At 37.5% G+C, this 22969-nt stretch overlaps 1 protein-coding gene across 1 annotated transcript; it reads left to right on the forward strand.

The window, feature by feature from the left end:
* The first annotated feature begins 194 nt into the window (after nucleotides 1-194).
* Nucleotides 195-22900, forward strand: LOC103045456 (cyclic nucleotide-gated cation channel beta-3-like). The gene is made up of 18 exons (XM_022673635.2): nucleotides 195-890; nucleotides 2934-3006; nucleotides 4478-4601; nucleotides 6144-6304; nucleotides 7441-7740; nucleotides 7868-8076; nucleotides 8205-8255; nucleotides 9065-9151; nucleotides 9240-9304; nucleotides 9554-9676; nucleotides 12342-12483; nucleotides 12592-12751; nucleotides 16167-16264; nucleotides 16518-16601; nucleotides 20699-20817; nucleotides 22018-22170; nucleotides 22313-22463; nucleotides 22703-22900. Exons 1-18 carry the CDS (start codon nucleotides 738-740, stop codon nucleotides 22718-22720), a joined length of 2271 nt encoding a protein of 756 aa, XP_022529356.2. The 5' UTR covers nucleotides 195-737; the 3' UTR covers nucleotides 22721-22900.
* The last annotated feature ends 69 nt before the right edge of the window (nucleotides 22901-22969 follow it).

A 22969-nucleotide genomic window follows, 5' to 3' on the forward strand; every position in this document is an offset into this window, starting at 1 on the left:
TGAAAATATGACCAAAAATTACAGTATATTACATCCACACATTTTAATAATCTACAGGTACTATTGTGTATATGTAGAGATTTATTAACATTATTCATTTTAAATATATATATATATATATATATATATATATATATATATATATATATATATATATATATATATATATATATATTGTAAACATTTACATTTTTCCTACATTTTATCTTGCTCAACAAACCCAAATGTCTAGTTAGCCTGACTTCTAAGTGTGTTATAAAAGGACTGAGGATCCTGTGAAAGTCTAAGCATCAGTGAAATGTCTCAGGTAATCCCCTTATCCTGGAAGAGACATTGAGAGGTTCTGTTAAGTATGTGATCTTTCTATATGTGTGGTCAGATCACATATGCCTCACAGTCCAAGAACAGCAGACCATAAGAACCTAGCTCTGAACCTAGTGTAATTCTTGAGGAGAATTAAGAGTAGTGAAGATGAGACAGTAAAACAGATGTATTCTCTCTGCTAGTCAGCCTCTGCACGTGACTTACCCTAAAAAAAGAAAGGAACACCAACAGGTACATTCTATTACTATTGGCCTATTGAGGTTGGCACAGTGTGAGGAACGCTCTGATAGGTGAACTTAGAGGGAATTAATACGGCTAAAAGAATTAATTGAACCAGGCGGCTAAAACAGTTGAGAACAGAGAAGAGCAGAGGAATATACCTAGATGCTCTGGCGGGATTCCTGTGATTAACCATGTTCAGCAAGTTGAAAACGTTGTTATGGCCCAGTGCAGCAGTAGCTCAAACTCCAGAGCCTCCAGCTACAGCTCCTGCACCGGCACCTGCACCAGCACCTGCTCCTGCCCCGGCTCCTGCTCCTGCCCCGGCTCCCGCACCTCCAGATAAGGTAGGAAAGAATGCATACACTCAATACAATCAGCAATGTTTTACCAAAATCTATTCCATACCAAATATACTTTACTTAAAGTAAACAAGCAACCAGTAATACTGGAAATGTAAAATGAGAAGACTCATACAAAATAAGTACTAGTGATAGTAGTAATGTCCTAGAAATAGTAGTAAGAGCTTGGAAAAATAGTAAGACTTTTTTTGTATCTTTTCATATCGATAAATTACAAGCTATAAATGATTCTACAAAATTTGGGAAACTTAACATCAGAAATTAAATTACAATAGTAATACAATTCAGGATTCTTTAACAGTATATTTAAGAAGATAACTTAACAAAATGTGTTGAAAATTGTATAATATTTTAAATCCTTCAACTTGTGATTATTCTTGAAATATTGAATAAACCTATCAAATCAGATCTTTGGGTGTGTAGCTTGCAAATACGACACAATTAACACTGTTACCAAATCCTATGGTATACCAAACAAACAAATCTAACAAAAAAAAAAAACATATGTACAGGAATGTCTGGAAAACCTGGATCTTTAAGGCTTGTTTTTCCCTTTTTTTCCCATATTGTTAAAAAAATGTGAAATGACCAGAAAATAGAGTTGAGATCCTGAGATTCTGAAAAAAAGCTATTGAGCAAATAAAACTGTGAGGTATATTTTAGCTGCTAATATCTAAAGCATTTGATGTTTGCATTGCTGCGCTGTCATAAGAATAGATACATTTTATCTTCAGCTCTTATAGAATTATAAATTGATGTTTATAATATATACAAGTTATTCATTATATAGTTTGTATTTATAGTAACATGTCAAATAATACCCATGTCTGTAAAACTATTTGATACGGATATGCCTTTAATACACCTATTGTAAAACATATGGTAAAATATTAGCTACATGTTAAATCTGCGTTGTTGTGGATTGTTTAAACTGGATTCATACATGGCTTGGAGGATACACAATAATAATAAAATATGTCTGTAATTTCTATCTGGTGCCATGTACTTGGTAATGGGTAGAAGGCATGCTATAGGCAATATGTAGAGTGTAAATTAAGCTTCTGATGTAGTGTTTCGTTTTGCCACGATTATAGTAGCACCATTTATCCTATATCTATATATACCTATATATCTTATGCTAGGTATTGAAAATTTATATCATTGATAAGATTACCTTTTCTCAAAAAACGATTAAATACATTTCAGTAATTAACTTTATTCTTGTACCTGCAATTTTATTTTAATACATGGATTAGAACAGACATTATAATGCGTGAATTTGTTGTTTATACCTAATCCTTTAGGTGCACCAGACAAAAAATTGTGTACAACCTAAAATGATGCTTTCTCTGAGCTGCACAAGCTGAATTATGTAGATAGTTTTAAAGTTGGTCACCTATTTATCAGATCAGACTTTTGTGTTGTGGTATTTGTATACTTAATATGCTAAATTAAGTTGCTGGAGATAAATATAATTAGAAACAAGTAAGTGTAAGTGTAGCTGTATATCTCAGTACTCCTAACATGTGCAGAAAATGATTGCAAATATCATGCCTGTTCATGAAGTGTCATCTTGTATTACCAAATCTTCCAAATTTCTATTTACGTATTAATCAAGCAATGATTCCTGTATGGTCTTTTCTACTTGCTGACATAGATGTGCAACAACATGTGTTGTCTGATCCCCGTAAAGAAGTATTTCCAATTGAATGGGACCTTCTGGAGAAGATCAACATGAACCTACTGGCACTGTGCCTAATGTCAGGCATGTGCTATAAAGCCCCCAGTAGTAAACTGTCGAGCAGTAGATCTGTGGTGCTCCAATACTGTACATCCAGGACCTGGGAATTGGGAATATTGTGGATAAATTTGAGTGATGATCCAACATAAAGCTATATATATATATATATATATATATATATATATATATATATATATATATATATATATATATATATATATATATACATGTGTTAGGGTACTAATAATCATGTGAGAACAGGTCAAAATACTATTTAATACCCACAGGAAGAAAAGCCAGAGAAGGAAAAAGAAGAGGAGAAGAAAGAAGAGCAGAAAAAGGAAGAAGAAAAACCTGCAGGTGACCAGGCTAATATCTCTGATTTTGGCTGCAGCATGATTGGATATTCAAACTGGCAATTCTCAGATCATTGTGAAAGCACCTTTAGACCACTGGACCACTCTCAGCCTTTTAAAATGTTTTTTTCAGACCTTAACCACTGACGTATTTTCAGCTTGAAGTTTCCTCTGTGTGAATCATCATCATTTACTGTGGAGGTCAAGATAAGATCTGGAAGACCAATGAACCATTTTAGACAGACAAAAACAGAAGTGTTGTGGACTTATTTCAAAATAGACCTCTTAGGCCACGAAGAGCAAAGTTCTTTATGGATAATTTAGAAATGCAATTTATGAAAAAGAGATCTTGCCAACGTGAAGTTTGGAGGAGTGTTTATCAGGTTTTTGTTGTTGTGTTTCACCAGGGGTAATGGTAATGCCTGGTTAAAGTTCAGTCATGCGACAGTTGTGATTTGGCTTACCAGCACACAAGTGTTTTCATCTTGACTTCCAAATATTTTCTCTAAACTGCAGAACTGAAACCACAAGCTGTAAATGAATGCCTGACGTCTTATAGCCCAGTGGGCATTGATTAACTTTGTTTGCAAATGTTTGATGAGTGTTAATACAAGGTTTGAAGAAACATATAAAGCTTGGAAATGAAAATAAGATGTGAGATACTAAGTACGATCGGTTACAGCCCTCAAACCTGAACTGATCATTTAAAAAACAGCTTAGAGTATCCTGATATTTGCCAAGGCTACGTTGATGAATTAGATTTATGAATGAAGGGGGAAAAAAAGCTAATTTTCCAAAGATAGACAACTATAGTTATAGTACTTTAGTTCTATAGTAACTATAACTGGATAATAAATCTAATAGTTATAATAGTGCTCAAAGTGATATGAGCCGAGACCCCACAGCAACCTCTGACATTACACAGCACATGTGCCTACAGGCTCTTAGTGCGTAATCTAGTTCTAAGAACAGGATAAGCTCCTACATTCTCTATATTCTTCTGTCAGACTTTTGACAACTGAACCATCACTCAAAGTATGCAGGTATTAATATAATATCTGCATTTACTTTCAATAAATAAGATTAGTAAGAGGCTTAATTGTGTGTATTATTACAATATTAATACAGTGCACTCTTTATTGCATGGTTACAGCATAATGGCTATAAACAAAAAAAAAGGCTTCAAGTTAACACTTTAACTTGAGAACACAAGAGAACAGAGAATTTCGAGCCACTAAACTACACCACATCATACATCGACTGGGCTTTTGCAGAAACAGCAATAGTTCTCATCACATCCTTACAAAAAACATTAAAAATTTTGATGTAGAAAGAACACATATACAAAGTGAGAAATAAAAAAAATAAAAATAACAGTGATAACAGTGACCACCATGCTGCAATGGGTTAAAATATATTATTTTAAAAAGGAGAATGTTAATTAAATGTATTTATTATTTGTTATTTTTTTGTAGATCCTGCTCCAGCCCCAGCTCCTGCACCTGCCCCTGCACCTGCCCCTGCACCTGCCCCCGAGGCCGCTAAACCCGAGGCTAAGCCAGCAGATGCAGCTAATAATGCAGAGGGAGCTCCAGAGGGGTAAGACTTCAGCTTCTATATAAATCCCTTCAGACAGTGCAGGATGTCTTTGGCTGAGAAACTCTTCTATATTTAGTATGTTGTTGTGTCATTGTTTGGGTTTTGATCTTAAAACAGAATTCGCTATTTACCCAGCACCAGAAGCACAAGACATTTCTAAAAAATAAATAAATGCAATGCTATATTCAAGTTACTATTCTAGTTGTTCCTCCACTATTATAAATTTGCAAATGCATATCAATAAGCCTTGTTTTTACAAAGGGAGTCTTGCTGGGGTCAAGCGTTAAAGATATAAGACGGCCAAACTGAAGCACTATTTTAAACCTATACCTTCCTTGTGCCCGTTCAGGAGTTTTCAGAAACATTTAACTTCTCAGCTAAGAATTGTTAGAACAAATCTTACATTCTTAGATTCAGCTTCCAAGTGAGGAGACCAAACCTATGCTGTCCAGCTCACCTCTCTGAAAGGAGCTGAAAGAAGATTAGAGGATTTGTGGCATTTGTGACTTAAGAAGGTCATGGCTTAGCATTCACATGCAGAAGAAAGGTTTCTGGATTTTGCCTAAGAGTAAAAAATGCTGGAATACATTGAGTTAATTGATTAGTAGACGAATAAACAAACATAGTAATCTATGGTGGCCAAAACTATCAGTGTATTAATATGATCTGAGCAGTAGTGAACCTTCAGTTCAGGCTACACAGTCCAGTCAGAATATTATATAACCAACTTTCCTCTCTCAGTGTCCACTTGGTTCCCAGGTTCTCAGACAGGGTTGCAGCCTAGTCTGAGACTAGGCTGCTACAGACTCTGGTTCTTTTCTGTCTTAAGCGTTGTTTCTTATAATAATCACACTCAGGTGCGAACCAAAACAAAATGAACTCTGGAGCGGTTAGTTTGTGGTGAGAACGTGATACAGTGCAGAACAGCTGTTCAGGTTCAGTTTAACCTTATTAATTACCCAGATAATTAGTTACAAACGCTAAAAAGAAACTATTTTGTTTCTGCTATGTTCACTGCTTGCAGCCTCGCAACTTTGTTTGCCATGTGGATATGCCATTTAAATCAGTGTTTAAAAGCTTAGCAGCAAATTTTAAGCATTCAGTGTTAAAGCAGGTTTACACTGCACAGATATATGCACTGGTCTGGAATAGAGAGCCTTCTTGCCTTGTTTACTTCCTTCCTCCTGTGCCAGACAGCTCTGACCAAACAAAAGAGAATGTGCTTGCGTGGTTTGTTGGGAAGTATTTCGGTGAATTTAGGTTTGCACCTGTCTAAAAAACAAACCAATCTGAGGGGTGAATTCTGCAAATAAACAAACTCATTAACTGATTTAGATCAGAGAAACAAACTCTTGGTGTAAAAATGCCCATAGACTGCATTTAAAAATGCAGATTGTCCCTTGAAAAAAGAAAACATAGTCTACAACTAGGTCTACTCCCTGTGTGGGAAACTGACCCATTGGGTCTGTTATTACAACATATAGCTTTATTTATATAATTTACGAAGCTAACAGATATTGATGTTTTTTTTTCTCTTTCTAGTGAAGAGGAGGCTCCACCCCCTCCTCCACCTATTGTCATCAACAGGTACTCTGATGACCAGCTGCGAGATATTATCAAGCGGTTAAGGGACAGAACAAAAATCTACAAGGAAAAAGCTACGGACCCTTACGCCTCCTCACCAGAGCGCAGCCCTCCAGTCAGTAAGTCTATGTGCATCACATAAAATGTAGAACACTGTATAGATTGAAAATTAATATTAATATATATATTTTTTGTATCTAAAAAACTATTTATTGTCATTATATTTTTTATTTGTTCAGAAACACACTGATATTCTAAAATTGGAATGCAACATTGCAAACTTTCACCAGTTTGTAATGAACAAATTAAAAGCTCAAAACAATTATTAAAACAAGTAGTTTCTCAAATTAAAACTAATTTAATTCAACTGCCTTCATTAAATCCTATTAACTCCTACTGATTTTCTATGGGGTTCAAGCCAGGTATAAAATGCATCAAACATCACACTCAACAAACCAGTCCAGGCCTCTCAGATACTGGTGTTTTATTTTTAAAAACACCCGATGCAACTAATAAAGAGCTTAGTGAAAGAAGCCACATGATTTGTAAATGTAAGCTTTTATGAGGGACATTGAGACGTTGAGACTGCTGTAATCAATAAATGTGGCATTTCTTTTTTCTTTTTTTTTTTAACAATAGTATATTTTATTGCTTAAATAATAATATTCTGTTTACAATACAAAGCCCAAATGTGGAACTTATAATTTGGAAAAATTATGTGTGATATAAATAGTTTTGGGCTATTTAAATCGTTATTGCAAGCAGATGACAATTTGTACTTTTTTGGTAATAAACCTAATTTGCAATAAATAATTTTGGTTGCAGCTGTAAATATTCTTAACATGCCAATTGATCACAAGCCTGTGATCTACTAACTATTTTAAGTATAATCTACTTTTTTACAATGTACAAAAACTATATTTTTTTGTTAGTAATTATTATTTAGTTATAGGGTACATTAAAAACTTTGTCTATTTAATAAAATCTCCGGTCAACAAGTGTTGCTGATCCTTTTAGGTTCACAACACATTTATTGGAGCAGGGGAAAGCACTGGGACTGGAACAGGATTAATAGAAATAAAATGTAATCAATATAAAACTTTTCAGTTTTTTTTTTTACTGTTTTTTTAACTGTGAGATCTGTTTAAAATTGATCAAGTGCAAATTATTTCTGGAAAGATCTGCACATGCATCAGTGGTGAAGATTTATGACTTTACGACTAAATCTGATCAGATCCTCTCTGTTTACATTAAGCTCCAGTATATCGAAAGGACGACTGGGCAAAAAAGCTGGAAGAAGACAGGATAAAGAAGGAGGAGGCTGAGAAGAAGAAAAAAGAAGATGATGCCAAGAGAGCAGCAGCCAAAAAAGAGAAAGAAGAGAAAGAAAAAAAGGACAAAGAGGAAAAACTGAAGGAGGAGCAGGAAAAGGCAGCAGCAGCAGCTGCAGAGAGAATGTATCCAGAAATCAAATGTACCTGTATTGATGTTCTTCTGAAACCTATAGAGGACAAAATGGACAGCTACTTAGGAAATACCATCGATCCCTTCACTGGTAGGACCTGAAGAAAAATAAAAGAGGCTCATTGTGTAATTACATCACATGCTCTTTGTGTTTACACATCTAGAACAAAACCGGTTCATTTTAAGTGCTGTTCTCTTTCTTTTCTTTCATATAAAAGACCGGCGCTACATTAAATGGCTGAGTGTGGTGACAGTGGCTTACAACTACAACATCTGGTTTGCGACGGCACGCTTGTGCTTTCCATTCCACACTCCAGCGTCCGTTCCTTTCTGGATATTTTTTGATGTCCTTGCAGACATAGTTAATATTATTGACATAATCATCTTCCAGCCAAGACTACAGTTTGTCAAAGGAGGAGACATTATTGTAAGTCTTGAGCACAAATATTTGAATATATTTAAACATTTTTGATGATATGGAAGTAAGAGCTAAATGTTGAGCTAACGTTTTTTTGATTATTTTTAAATATTTTGTAATATATATTATTGTTCCAGAAAGACAGAGGGATGGCAAAGCAGAAATACAGAGGGTCTGCAAGATTTAAGGTAAGTTTCTTAAGTTTCTTTTAAAATCAAATAAACACATTTTACTATGTCCACTATGAAACTAAAGACTAACCCAAACAAAAACACTTTTAGAAACTTAAAAGTTTTTTTTTTTTTTTGCATTAACTTTATGTCCATGGACGTTTATGGGATAACTTACATACTGTACATATTTAAAATAAATTAAATAATAGAAATGCTGTAAAATCTACAGAGCCCAATTGTTGAAAATCACAGGTCCTATTCACAATCTTAAAGGAGGTTCAATCTCAAATTACACACTACTTCCTAAGTAGTGTACAATTCAAGCCAATACACATTATTTAATAAAAAAAAACATTAAATCTAAACAGAGCATATTTGTTAGAGAACAGTATTTTTCTTTATTTATATGTTAAAATCAGGAATTTAGAGTAGTAGATGGTGTGTAGACGTGTGTACAGTCCTCTGACATATTTGTGCAATGTTTTTTCTACTTTTATTTTTTATTTATACTTGTGTATATTTGCATTTATTTTAAATACATTTTAAATGGCACTCTGGTATCATATAACAATGCCGCTTAGTGAGCACTAAAACAATGAATTTGTAATTAATTCCCACAAAATAATTAGCTTAAGATATTATCCCAAGATAATTCTTTATAGAAAAAAGAAAAAGAAATGAAATGGCATTAAATGTTTATTTTCATTCTCCTGTAAAGTCACATTTTGAATACATGGATACTTACTTTTGTTTAGACATTGAGGACATATTAAATGTGCTGATTTGATTTTTGATCTTAACTTTTCTCTCTGTTCTCTTGACAGTCTGACATGATGAGTATCATCCCCTTTGATCTGCTGTCCCTCCAGTTTGGCTTTTCATCATTGTTCCGATTTAACCGGTTCATGAGGGTAGGTACAAAACCCAGACTCTGTGCTGCTTTGTGTCTTTGTGATGTCTGATGTAAATTGCTTATGATTTCTAAATGCTTTTTTCCAGATAGATTCATTCTTTGAGTTCAGTGATCGACTCGAAAGCATCATGGCCAAGGCTTACATTTGGAGGTGAGGTTTTGCTATTTGTAAAATTGTCTTTTTTTTTCTATGTTCACATATATATATATATATATATATATATATATATATATGTATATATATATATATATATATATATACATGTATATATATATGTATATATATATATATATATACATATATATATATATATATATATATATATATATATATATATATATGTATATATATATATAATACAGTGAATTAAACTGAATTAATTCATTTTGTGTGTTCTAGAGTGGCCCGCACGACTGGATACCTCCTATATTGCCTGCACCTCAACTCCTGCCTATACTATGTAGCATCAGCCTATGAGGGACTTGGCAGTACAAAATGGACCTATAATGGCGAAGGATCTGCGTATGGTCTTATTTCAGTATAGGCTGAACTGCCCTAATGTGGGACAACCTAAGATTTTTTTGGTGTAGGCAAAACACAGTCTGGACCCAGATTCTGTCCTCTCTGGACCATAACATTCAACGGTCAACTAATCAGAACTATTTAATTCTAATTAAAGTGTTTATTTAAACCATAAGCTTAACTTTTCTAGCCATTACCGTACAGGTTTATCAGTCTAGAAACTCACAGACCAATCAAGCTTAGTAAATATCAGATGTAACAGAATTTCCTTAAACTACAAGACAAGTCAAGCTACAGGACAATTTATTTTATTTTAAATGTTACTTGAAATAAGAAAAAAATATTTATTTGTTGTTAATTAATAATTTGTCCAGAACAAACATAATGCCAATTAAATATTATGTTCTAGTCCTCGGCTTGAGAAAAATTTCTCTAACTGGACCTTACTGACTTATATTTACACTCATTGTCAAAAAATAGGTTCACGCAAAATGAGTCTAGTAACAAGAGTGAAATTTGGTGAGTAGTTGTGCCTGTCTGTCATAGAGGTAGCAGATGAGTCCTGCTTTTGTTTTTGTCTCTTGGTGGAGATTACCAACTAATCCATGTGTGGAGGTAGCATGGTCAGTGCCAGGATTAACAGTGTGTTGTCACGCGTCACAAGTCCAGAAGGCCTGGTTTTAAGATGTGGGGTGAAATTTACGATGCCAGATCACATTTGGTCTTCTTCACTACCCGCACTTTGACAGCCAAGGTTACATTAATGAGGACCTTTTCTGAATGCACACTTCACTGCACTATTCCAGCAAGATAATGATCGTCCACATATTGAAAAAAAGAAAGATGTGGATTGGGATGGATTCTTGCAGGACACCATTAGGAACCTCACAGAGGCCAAGCTGCCAAGATGTTTGTCATATTGAATTTTACATGTTGTTGGTAACCTTTACCTTTTTTCTAACTATTATTGAGCTTAGACATTTCCTGTAGTGAAACAGGATAATAAGTAAGACCTCTTGTCAAATAGTATTGCATTGCAAAATACAGTGTTTTTAGCCAATGCTTAAAAAAAGGCTTACAATGCAAGCGATAGTGGTATAGCATTGCCCCTGCAAAGAAATCGCACTTTTTACACCGATAACAAACAAAGTAGCTCCACACTTCACTGGTAGAATTCTGAGGGCCCTGACAATTTAAACAAGGCACTAAGAATTTTGAAAGTGCACATGTAGTTTAATTTAAGAAAACATACTCGTCACCTTTTGAAATTAAGTCACGTTAAGTCGACAGACGAGCACAAACAGTAGCTAGGATAGGAAACAGATTACAAAATGAATAACCCTCCTAACCCCTGTTGCAACTACAGTACAAAACTAAAGTGAGTATTCACATTATCAGGTGTAGTTTTGTTCACACTCATTAGTCAACATATCGTGACTTAATTTCTAGATGATGGCACTTGGAGAACTACCTTAAGGTGCTGTGTGTATAAATAGTGATTTTTAACATACTACCTTTGCACTTTCAAGGTTCTCAGTGCCTTGTTTTAAATATGAGGGCCCTCACAATTCTACCAATGCAGTGTGGAGCTACTGTGAGCTTGTAAATTCTGTAACAAATAGCTACTTTTTTGCATGGGCAGCTCCATGCCCCCATCACTAGTATTTTAAGCCTATTGGGAGCATCAGCTAAAAGCTATGTATTTAAAGGTCACCTTCCGTCGTTTTTTCTTTCATTTTAAAATGTCTAGTTGTGGTCTCTAGTATGAATGAATGACATGTGAGCCGTTTTTGTAAAAAAAAAGTGCTCAGGTGTCTCTGTATAGCTCTTTTTTAATGGACTGTTTTAGGGGTGTGTCCAAAATGACCGGATTCCAGCTTTGCTCATGAATATTCATACATGCAAACAGCATGCAAATATCTCTCCTCTGATTGGCTAGGAGCACTGCGACGCCCCTCCACCGCTCTGCCGCTCACTGCCTCCCACCTCCTAACTGATGAGCGGTGATGTTGCGTCGCTTCAGCTCCGCCTCTGGGAGTTTCTCGAGCCAAGGTGGGCTGGTCTGTGAGTTTCTGCCTACGTAGGCAGAAAGATAATTCAAAATTCACCCGTTTTTCGGAGGGGGGGAGGGGGGATTTCTTTGCTTAGCTCCTGCAGACAATGGGGGCTGCAAAACAGTTTAATGTGCAGGTGTACACATTCAACTCGGAGAGACCTACTGTATTCCACAAAAAACAAGAAAAATCGGATTTTCGCGGAAGGTGAGCTTTAAGAATGCTGGGGGCTAATGAACATATGCTATTAGACAAAAGTTCATACTGGTTATAACATTTTACTAAACCCGAAGTTCATTTCACATCAGAGTTCTTCTTTAAAGGTGCAACAAATGTTTGCAACTAATTCTTTGTCGATGAGTGTAAATATCCCAGGTGTAGGCCATTATCAAATAAATAAGCCAATAAAACAATGGGTTAACACAAGCTCTGAGGGCATGTGATCAAAATCTGAGTTTATAGGATACAACAAACTTTAAACAGCAGCACCCGAATGCAAAGGTGTCCAACATTAGGCTAATGTACCCATTCCTATGCATTTATCCAGCTCCATTCATTCATTCATTCATTCATTTAAATTAACAATCTCGTCTCTTATATTTTCATCACAGATACCTGCGATGTTATTACTTTGCTACGCGAACATTGATCACCATCGGGGGCCTGCCTGAGCCACACACACTGTTTGAGATCATCTTTCAGATGGTAAACTTCTTTACAGGAGTCTTTGTCTTCTCCAGTTTGATTGGACAGGTATGTAGGATGTGAGGAAGACACAGTAGAAAATGTAATATCAGTTACAGTTACAGGACACCCCCCCAGTGTGCAGAGCAGAGCCTCTTACCCTGATTTTAAACACAGATGAGAGATGTCATTGGAGCAGCCACTGCAGGACAGACCTACTTCCGAGCCTCTATGGACTTGTGTGTGGCCTACATGAACACATACACAATTCCCCGACTGGTGCAGACCAGAGTGCGTACCTGGTACAACTACACATGGGACTCCCAGGGAATGCTGGGTAAGAAATCTTTCTCAGCATTTGATGTATGAAAATCCACTTAGCTGTGCAGTATCGCTTCCCTGTTATAAACTATGTAAATGATTTCATAATGTTTTTTTTTTATAAACTCTATAATTATCTCCTTGTTCTTGACAAAATTAAAAGGTGCTTTTTCTATGATACATTTTAAGGGCATTCTGCTGTTGACTATCACGTCAAAGAAAATATTAATATAAACATTGAAATAATCCTAGCACTGGACTTATGTACTAGACAGATTTAGCTATGTAATACCTGTAAGAAAATATATTAAGTTATATTACAGAAATATTACAGCTCCATGTACACTCATATGTCACATATTATGGAACAGGAACTAGTTTTATATCCTATGACTTCTGTCATCTCTCATGGAAGCTTAAGAACACTGTAATGGGGTGTCGAGTGGTCCAGCGCTGCCACTATGAGCGGGGAGGTCGCAGGTTCGAACCCCTGCTCATGCAGTTTTGCCATCAGCTGCCAGCGCCTAGAGGGAGCACAATTGGCCTTGCTCCCTCTGGGTGGGTAGATGGCACTCTCTCCCCATCACGCTTAAAGGTGATGCTGGGCGGCACGAGGCGTCTGTGAGCTGATGTATCGGAACCTAGCCGCTGTGCTTTCCTCCGAGCGTGCTAGCTGCTCAGGCAATGATTCATCAACAGCAGCTCGAAAAAAGGGGTGACTGACTTCACACGTGTCGGAGGAGGCCTGTGCTCGTCCGCATCCTCCTAGGGTCGAAGTGCCACTGGTGATAAGTACGCACAAAGGGGTGGACCAATTGGATAGCCAAATTGAGAAAATCAGAAATAAAATTATAAAAGAAAAGAACACTGTATTGACCTGATAGATTCAGTGTTTGCACAGACAATCATAGCTGAATGCCACTGGTCACAGTCATTACCACCTACTGTGCTGCAGACTATATGTGGTAAAGCCTTCTGTAATATATTCCTGAAACACATGTGACACAACTTCAGAAACAAAATGTCCCATCTATCCAACACCCACTGTCATGTCTTGGTCAAACTTCACTCACAAGATAACACCTCACAGCTGATGTGAGGTATTATCAATTGAATTAACACTTGAACATGAACATGGTATGTCAGTGCACTCTAATTAGTTTATAGTCTATCTAATCACTCCTAACTTCATATAGTGTATCATGTCCATACAGATGTTATAAAACAAACATACCAATCATTAATCTGACTTAAAAAAAGAATTCCGTATTTGTGCTGATTTTCTTGTATTTCAAGTCAGTCAAGTCAAGTCATGTAGTTTTATTGTCAATACTGCATATGTACAGGACATACAGAGAATTAAAATTACGTTACTCTCCTTCCCAATTTTACAGCAAGTACAGATAATAGATATAATAAAGGAGAATGGGAGACACTATGTGTACAATACAGCAGGGACACAAATAGACATACATGAGACAAAAACAAGGTGCAGTGGTATGGGGGAGGAATAGATATATAAATATAAGTAAATAAGTAAAAATAGATATATAATTATAATATAAAAGAGTGGGAGACACTATATGTTCAATACAGCAAGACACAATAAACATACGTAAGACAATAGTGCAATATTGATGCTGATCGAGATGGAATGACAGTAAAAATAGTAAATAACAGTAGTGCAAATACGGTATATGGTATTATGGTATATAGCTTAAGGCTGGTAAAGTGAATGGGTGCGTAAGTCCTTAAAGTTCACAGTTTAATTAAGTGGAATTAAAGTGCGTATTGACAGTGCAAGTATATCAGTAGTGCAGGTGTTGTGTAGTGCAAGTCCGTTTGGAAGGGACCAGTACTTTGTGCATTGAAGTGCAGAGTTTCAGTACTTTATTAGTGGGGGGGTCAGGATGCTGAGTGAGTGTGTGCTGGGGGCAGGATTGGGATGGGGGGTAGAGCAGGAAGAGAGTTCAGCATCCTCACAGCCTGATGGATGGGGCTGTCTCGCAGTCTGCTGGTCCTCGCTCCGAGACTCCGCAGTCTCCTCCCTGATGGCAGCAGGCTGAAGAAGCTGTGTAGTGGGTGAGAGGGATCTCCTGCCAGACGGAGGGCTTTCCGTGTGAGGCGGGAGCTGTACAAGTCCTGAAGGGAGGGGAGAGAGGTGCCAACAATCTTCTCAGCTGCTCTCACGATGCGCTGGAGGGTCCTGCGGCAGGATGCTGTGCAGGCCCCGTACCACACGGTGAAACAGCTGGTCAGTATGCTCTCGATGGCCCCTCTGTAGAAGGTGGTCATGATGGGGGTGGGGGCTCCATCTCTTCTCAGCTTGCAGAGAAAGTAGAGACGCTGATTTGCCTTCCTGGCCAGTGACGCTGAGTTGGTGCTCCAGGAGAGGTCCTCTGTGACGTGCACACCCAGGAACTTGGTGCTGCTCACCCTCTCCACAGTAGTTCCATTGATGAACAGAAGGGTGTGCAGTGTGTGAGTTCTCCTGAAGTCCACAACAATCTCCTTGGTCTTCTCTGTGTTCAGAGAGAGATTGTTGTGTTTGCACCAGGAGGCCAGGCGGCTCACCTCGCTCCTGTAGTGTGACTCATCGTTGTTGCTGATGAGACCCACCACCATTGTGTCATCCGCAAACTTGACGAAGAGGTTGGAGGTGTGTGCTGGTGTGCAATCGTGGGTCAGCAGAGTGAACAGAAGGGGGCTCAGCACACATCCTTGGGGAGCCCCTGTGTTCAGTGTGGTGATGCTGGATGTGCTGCTGCCAACCCGCACTGCCTGTGGTCTTCCAGTCAGGAAGTCTAACAGCCAGTTGCACAGTGAAGTGCTCAGCCCCAGACTGTCCAGTTTGTGTATGAGCTGTTGGGGGACGATTGTGTTGAATGCTGAGCTGAAATCAACAAACAGCATTCTGACGTAGGTGTTTTTCTTGTCTAGGTGTGTGAGGGCTGAGTGGAGAACAGTGGAGATGGCATCATGGGTCGAGCGATTTGACCGATAAGCAAACTGGTAGGGGTCCAGGGAGGGGGGGAGCAAAGACTTGATGTGATGCATGACTAGTCGTTCGAAGCACTTCATGAGGATGGGGGTGAGTGCAACTGGACGATAGTCATTGAAACAGGATGGCGATGCCTTCTTTGGGACAGGGATGATGGTGGTGGCTTTGAAGCATGTGGGAACCACCGCCTGACTCAGAGAGGTGTTATAAATGTCAGTATAAACCTCTGCGAGTTCCCAGGCACAGTCTCTCAGCACACGGCCAGGAATGTTGTCAGGCCCTGGAGCTTTCCGAGCATTGATCCTGCTGAATGCTCTCCTCACGCTGTTCATTGTTATAAGGTGTTTTACAGTCATTATAAACAGTTTTATTGGCTGCTTAAGGGTCTGTATATCAAAATTAATGTGAGAATGTTTTTACTTCTACTCAGATGAATCGGAACTTCTGGACAAGATGCCTCTGGTGATGAGAACTGCCATCGCTGTGGACATCAACCTCGCCACATTCCAGAAGATTGATCTTTTCAAGGCAAGCATGCAGAATTATTAATGCTGCTGTGGGCTCTGAAATTACAAGCATTTTATATTTGAGTTAGTGCATTAAATTGCTTTCAATTAGGATTCTACTTTGTCTCCGTTAGCTAATTATATGTTGCCCTCTTGTGGTGAACACATAGTACATATAATTAGATAAACACTGTGAGAGTATAGGCTATAGAGAGAAAAAACATTGGAGGGCTATTAAATCATAAAAGTTCATAAGTTGCAATGTCTTTTCACAGGGATGTGATAATCAGATGCTGGTGGACATGTTGCTGAGACTAAAGTCCATTGTCTATCTGCCTGGAGACTTTGTGTGTAAAAAGGTGAGGTACTGGTCTCAGAATTACCATACCGTATTTTTCGGACTATAAGGCGCACTGTATTATAAGACGCACTATCAAAGAACGCCTATTTTCTGCTATTTTTCCATACATAGGGCGCATCGCATTATAAGGCGCGTTAAGTGACACTAGAAAGGGTGCCTATATCAAAGTGAACAGGGGTGGCGCCATGTTTCCCTTCCCCCACCGGGGGTGGTCGCTTGCCGGTGGAGCGTCTCAGTATACAAATCTAACGTTAGCTCTTTCAAAGTCAAACGAGTGCTGGATATTAATCTACACAGATTCCTCTCCTGAAAACTGTTTATTTGGGTGAGTAACGTGCTTCAGTTTATTTACAGTAAGCTTAGATTTCCAGATGTCCACTAAGGCTTGCTGCACCAGCGTTAGCATAGCTATCCGCTAGCACGCTAGCTAGTCACCTAAACTAGTAAAGTTAACCCAAACTTAAACGACAGCGTTACACTGAGTAATCCTGCGTGTTCTGGTAAAGCCAGGCGGACACTGTGCGATTTTTTTAATCGGATGCGTTCTGGAGAGCTCAAACAGCACGTTTGAATCGTTTGTCGTGTATGAACAACGCCTGCGATTCATCTGCACACACTGTACGGTCCGACTGACCTGCTGCAACGGGGGAGCTTACACTGCACGTCTAAACGCAGCCCGTAGGCGGAGCTTTCTTTGCGTACAAACTCTCGCTTCAACACAACGCCTTGCAAAAGAAAGCGCTTAGCTTTGCTTATTTGTGCCCTGTTGTGCGCTGAAAGTCCACGGAAGAGACGTACATGGACTCGCAGGTGGCTGAGGCGACGTGGACTCTACGGGTTGTCCGTTTTACAGAAGGAGAGCGCATAGAAAAATGACTGCGCGTCAGGCTGCGAAAGAAACACCAGCAGCTTAAATAAAATAAAATAATTTTATTTTTTATTCTGTTTATTGTTTATGTAAAAACTGGTTTTGCAACACTGAATATTAAACAAGCAATCGGTTATTCACACTGGATAGGGACCCTCATTTACAGTGCCGCTGAGCATTAACAGTTTAAAAGGGATTAATAATATATATAAAAAATAGGAATAAAAACTGACATTTATTATAGACGAATAAAATATATACGTAAAAAAGGAAAAATAGGACCTTAAAAAAAGATCATAAAAATTGACATAAAAGGGAAAAAAATTATATCTTATGAAGATATATATTTAATGATTTGATTAATAAAAGAAGAAAAATAATTTAAATGAATAAATAAAAAATATAAAATATAAACTCATTAAAAATTCGTTTAAAATAACCCAGGCTTTCTGCAGAATAATCAAAGTTTCAGTTAGTTTCAGTTTCAAATCATGAAAACAGCTCACCAAAACCTCAAACTATACTTTATATTTGACTATATTTACTTACAGGTCCTTTGCTTGTACTTACAGGCCCTTACTTATTTTTATTCAACTGAACTGAGTTCCTGTAGCCTCGCGCTGAATTCAGCTCCGCGCTGCGAAAGAGAGCGAGAGAGAGGCGCAGCGCATTTTGTCTGATTTATCTTGATTAATTATCAGTACATTTATTAGCTTTAGTAAGTTTAATAGCACTAATTTTACTACACTTCTCCGACCTTATTTATTAAAACGTTTATTTTAGAAGACAGAGGTTATTATGCGGGCAATGCCGCGCGCAATGCCACGCGCTGCGCTAAGCTGGCTTTGCGTGGCTAATATTCTGGAGCACTGGACGAGATTTTAATTAATAAATTAACATATTTATCATTTTAATAAATTTGTCCTGGCGAAAAGAAACGAATTATAAAATATAGCTTTATATTTCTGTGCATGTTTTAAGTTTTATATAATTGACGGGCAGCACCAGAGGCTGACAATGTGCTTTATTTTTCAGATATAATAAGTGAAATAAAATAAATTTATGTTTGCAATTTTCTCTTTTAATTTTTCTTTTCAAAAACTCCAGCTATTGACTGAGAATAAGCATCTGTTGAAATTCTTAAACAGCAGAATGCCTGTGTCTGCTATATTAAGCTATAAGTCTGTGTACCGAACATAAATATAAATCCTTATAACTGACAGAAATAAATATGACTAATAATTATTTATAGTTACTGTGCAGATTTTTGGGAAAACAGGTCGTGACGTTAAGAAATCGGCCCGCAAAACAGCTCACACTGTGAGACAAGCGACCAAAATTTCTGGCATGTCAGAAATCCCTGGTCGCGTCCGACTGCTCATTCGCAGCTCGTATGGGCAATTAATCGGACATCGCTTCCCCTCTCACACTGCACGACAAACGACGCACGATCAAGCTAAAATTCGGCCCGATCATGAAATTCAGTCGCATCCGACCAGATCGGGCTTAAAATCGGGCTAAAATCGCACAGTGTCCGCCTGGCTTAAGACAGTGAGATATTAGCTAGCGATTCGTCCCCCGTAGCTTGTTTTAACACGGTAAACAAGCAGATTACAGGCTGATAAAACTCACCTCTGAGAGAGTTAGCGCTTAGCATCTAGCTAATGCTAGCCAGGCAAAGCAGCACAGACTTACAGGCCGATAACTCACCTCTGAACGGTGAACGCTTAGCGATTAGCATCTAACTCTAATAATACTGCTCCAGCAGTATTAAAAGTGCTAAATTTAGAAAATACTGATCTCTGAACAGTGAAAAAGCTAGCTAGCTAAGCGGTTAGCATCTAGCTAATGCTATTGCTGCTCCAGCCTCGGAGCGGCACGGCTCTGCACGGAGTGTGTGTTTACTGCTCCTTACACCTGACGGGTAAAATTTAGATAATACTGATCTCTGAACAGTGAATAAGCTAGCTAATGCTATTTGCTGCTCCAGCCTCGGAGCTGCACGGCTCTGGACTCTGTATAGCACTGAAAGTCTGTATAACGCTGCACGGAGTGTGTGTTTACTGCTCCTTACAACCTGACGAGTAATATTTAGATAATACTGATCTCAGTGAATAAGCTAGCTAGCTTAGCGGTTAGCATCTAGCTAATGCTATTGCTGCTCAGCCTCGGAGCTGCACGGCTCTGGACTCTGTATAGCACTGAAACTCTGTATAACGCTGCACGGAGTGTGTGTTTACTGCTCCTTACAACCTGACGAGTAATATTTAGATAATACTGATCTCAGTGAATAAGCTAGCTAGCTTAGCGGTTAGCATCTAGCTAATGCTATTGCTGCTCAGCCTCGGAGCTGCACGGCTCTGGACTCTGTATAGCACTGAAACTCTGTATAACGCTGCACGGAGTGTGTGTTTACTGCTCCTTACAACCTGACGAGTAAAATTTAGATAATACTGATCTCAGTGAATAAGCTAGCTAGCTTAGCGGTTAGCATCTAGCTAATGCTATTGCTGCTCAGCCTCGGAGCTGCACGGCTCTGGACTCTGTATAGCACTGAAACTCTCTATAACGCTGCACGGAGTGTGTGTTTACTGCTCCTTACAACCTGACGAGTAAAATCCATACAAAAGGCGCAGCGTATTATAAGACGCACTGTCAATTTTTGTGAAAATGAAAAGTTTTTAAGTGCGCCTTATAGTCCGAAAAATACGGTAATTGTAAGTATGTTTGCCACAGTTACGATTTTTGTTGGGCGATACATTGTCACACACCTTATTGTCATTTTAAAACCATTTTATACTATTGATATAAAGATAATATATTAGTGAAATAATGCAAATACACCATTTAAAAAAACAATAAACTTTTAATTATTAAGGATATTTAGATGTTGGAATTGGAGTATAAAAATTAAGTAACTTAATAGATTACATTAATGAGCTCTTCTTTCTAAGAAAAAAAGTAAAGAACAGTACTGAGATCTGAGCAATGACTGAGGTCACATCATATATTATTCGGTGACTCCGACTCAACAACGTAATCATGGTGATAGGCCTAATTGTAAGGATTTTAAAACTTAATATCGCAAATGATAAATATTACTTTGACCATGTCTAAAAGGTTTATTAACAGTAGGCCAGAGAGGTGAAGTTACAGTAAATTCATATGTTGTGTCAATGCTAAACACCACAGTGCTGTAAACTCGCATGTGCTCAAACTTTACCCAGGGAGATATCGGCAGAGAGATGTACATCATCAAGGCCGGGGCGGTGCAGGTGATTGGCGGGCCTGATAACAAGATCGTATTTGTGACACTCAAGGCAGGCTGTGTGTTTGGAGAGATCAGGTACACAGAAATCATTTTAACATTTTTATGAACATAATTATAAGTTTATTAGTATTAGTATGTTAGTTGCTATGGAATAATTGATAGATATGCTGTTATTCATAATGGTGATGATGAAATTCTAATATACAGCTCTGAAAAAAAAAGACCAAATAAAGAGGATGAGTTTCTTTGATTTTACCAAATTGAAATCCTCTGGAATATAATCAAGAGGAAGATGGATGAATTTTTGCACCAGGAGTGGCATAAAGTTATCCAAAAGCAGGGTGTAAAACTGGTGGAGGAGAACATGCCAAGATGCATGAAAACTGTGATTAAAAACCAGGGTTATTCCAACAAATATTGATTTTTAAACATTTAAAACTTTATGAATATGAACTTTTTTCTTTGAAATATTTGAGGACTGAACGCTCTGCATCTTTTTTATTATTTCAGCAATTTCTGAAATTTGGGAGAAATGTTGTTTGTAGTTTATAAAATAAAACAATGTTAATTTTACTTAAACATATACTCATGAATAGCAAAATCAGGGAGACTGATTCAGAAACTGAAGTGGTCTCTTAATTTTTTCCAGAGCTGTATATATTTTTAAATAAATAAACTAAAATGTATATACAGAGTATAAAGAGAGGCATGGACAAGTTTGTTCAAAAAACATGTGGAACAGATGAAAAGTTCAGTGAATAGGAGATCTAGAACTGGTCTTGTGGTAATAAAATATAAGCATTATGCAAACATGTACATACCTCCTGGACCTTGGTTTGATAGTTAGTTTGAGAGAGCTATATTTCTTTTTTTTTTCGTAATCCTGTTAAAAAAAAGGTCTGTTAAATGACTCCTCAAACCATGTCCCAACATCCAGCTACCATAGGCACCTCTAAGCAGCTGCATACTCATTCTGAAAATAATAGAAGCATAAAAGAAGCTAGTAACTCAAAACATACACTAACTGGTTAGCTTTTCAAACATTTTTACATAAATTATTAGTTGCGAGAGTACGTATTTCAAAGCATGGACCTGTATAATAAACCACAAAAAGAAAAATTGGTCAGGAAATGAATAAATAAGCAAATCTATAAAAAAAAAAAAAAAATTTGTCAATCAAATTTAAACAACTATAACAAACAGCTCTAAACAATATATCCATTATAATGTTTTATATATAATCTTAATAATTCTTGGCAATAATCTCTGGATCAGTCTCTTGCAGTCAGCAAAAGATGGAGGGAACAGAAGAACAGCTAATGTGGCAGCACACGGATTTGCCAACCTCTTCGTGCTGGATAAGAAAGACCTCAATGACATCCTGGTTCACTACCCAGAGTCACAGAAAGTTCTGGCCAGGAAGGGAAGGTGAGTGTTCCTCAAACGTACATGCAACATCTGATGTGTGTGAATTTAAAGACCTCAGCAGAATAAATGATCTTAAACTGATCTATGAAAACTCAATAAACAAATTCAGTAGTTAGACCATGACTTCATCCCTCACCTGTAGGAAACTGATGAAAGCTAAAGGTCCAGCTGCAGCCAAAGCAGAAGAAGAGAAGAAAAAAGGCCTGGCGCTGTTTGGACCCAAACCTCCGACTCCCAAAATGCTTCGTGCCTTTGCAGGCTTTGGAAAAGGAGGCTTACTGGAAAGACTCAAGGTAATTAAGGGCAGTTTCTATTTACATGCTGTGCATAACAATACATATATACTGGCTATATGAGCTGCCCAACTTCATAGGTATTTCCAAATTATTCCAAAAATGATTATCCTTAGGTAGTACAGACAGCAGCAGTGTTGCAGCCTGTCAAAGCCCAAATTTGTGAATAAACCAGATTATTTTTATTTTTTTTAAATGTATCTATATATTCGTAACTCGTGTTTTCCATTTTCTTTTAGGCTTCAGAGAAGAAATAAAGGCTAAGAGAGACGATGTGTGCAGAATGTCACTACATAATACCTCTACCAAAACACTGTAGATGACGACTAAATGGAAAACTTTTGTTATAGTCATATATGTAAAATTGTGACCGTTAAGCACTGTTCAAATTCTTAGTACAAATTTTGTGTACAGATTTTTTTTTCTTTTTTCATAAAAGGTAAGAAAACTCATTAATAACAACTTGTCTTAAGTATTCATTTCTAATGTTTTCTTAAGGTACATGT

The sequence above is a fragment of the Astyanax mexicanus genome, chromosome 6 (genome assembly GCF_023375975.1).
Source record: "Astyanax mexicanus isolate ESR-SI-001 chromosome 6, AstMex3_surface, whole genome shotgun sequence".
Classification (NCBI taxonomy): Eukaryota; Metazoa; Chordata; class Actinopteri; order Characiformes; family Acestrorhamphidae; genus Astyanax; species Astyanax mexicanus.

Coding starts and splice junctions, on each gene's coding strand:
- LOC103045456 (XM_022673635.2), top strand. CDS start 738: ATGTTCAGCAAGTTGAAAACGTTGTTATGGCCCAGTGCAGCAGTAGCT. Junction 9,677..12,341: donor TATAATGGCGAAGGATCTGC/GTATGGTCTTAT, acceptor TTTTCATCACAG/ATACCTGCGATGTTATTACT. Junction 16,602..20,698: donor GAGACTTTGTGTGTAAAAAG/GTGAGGTACTGG, acceptor AACTTTACCCAG/GGAGATATCGGCAGAGAGAT.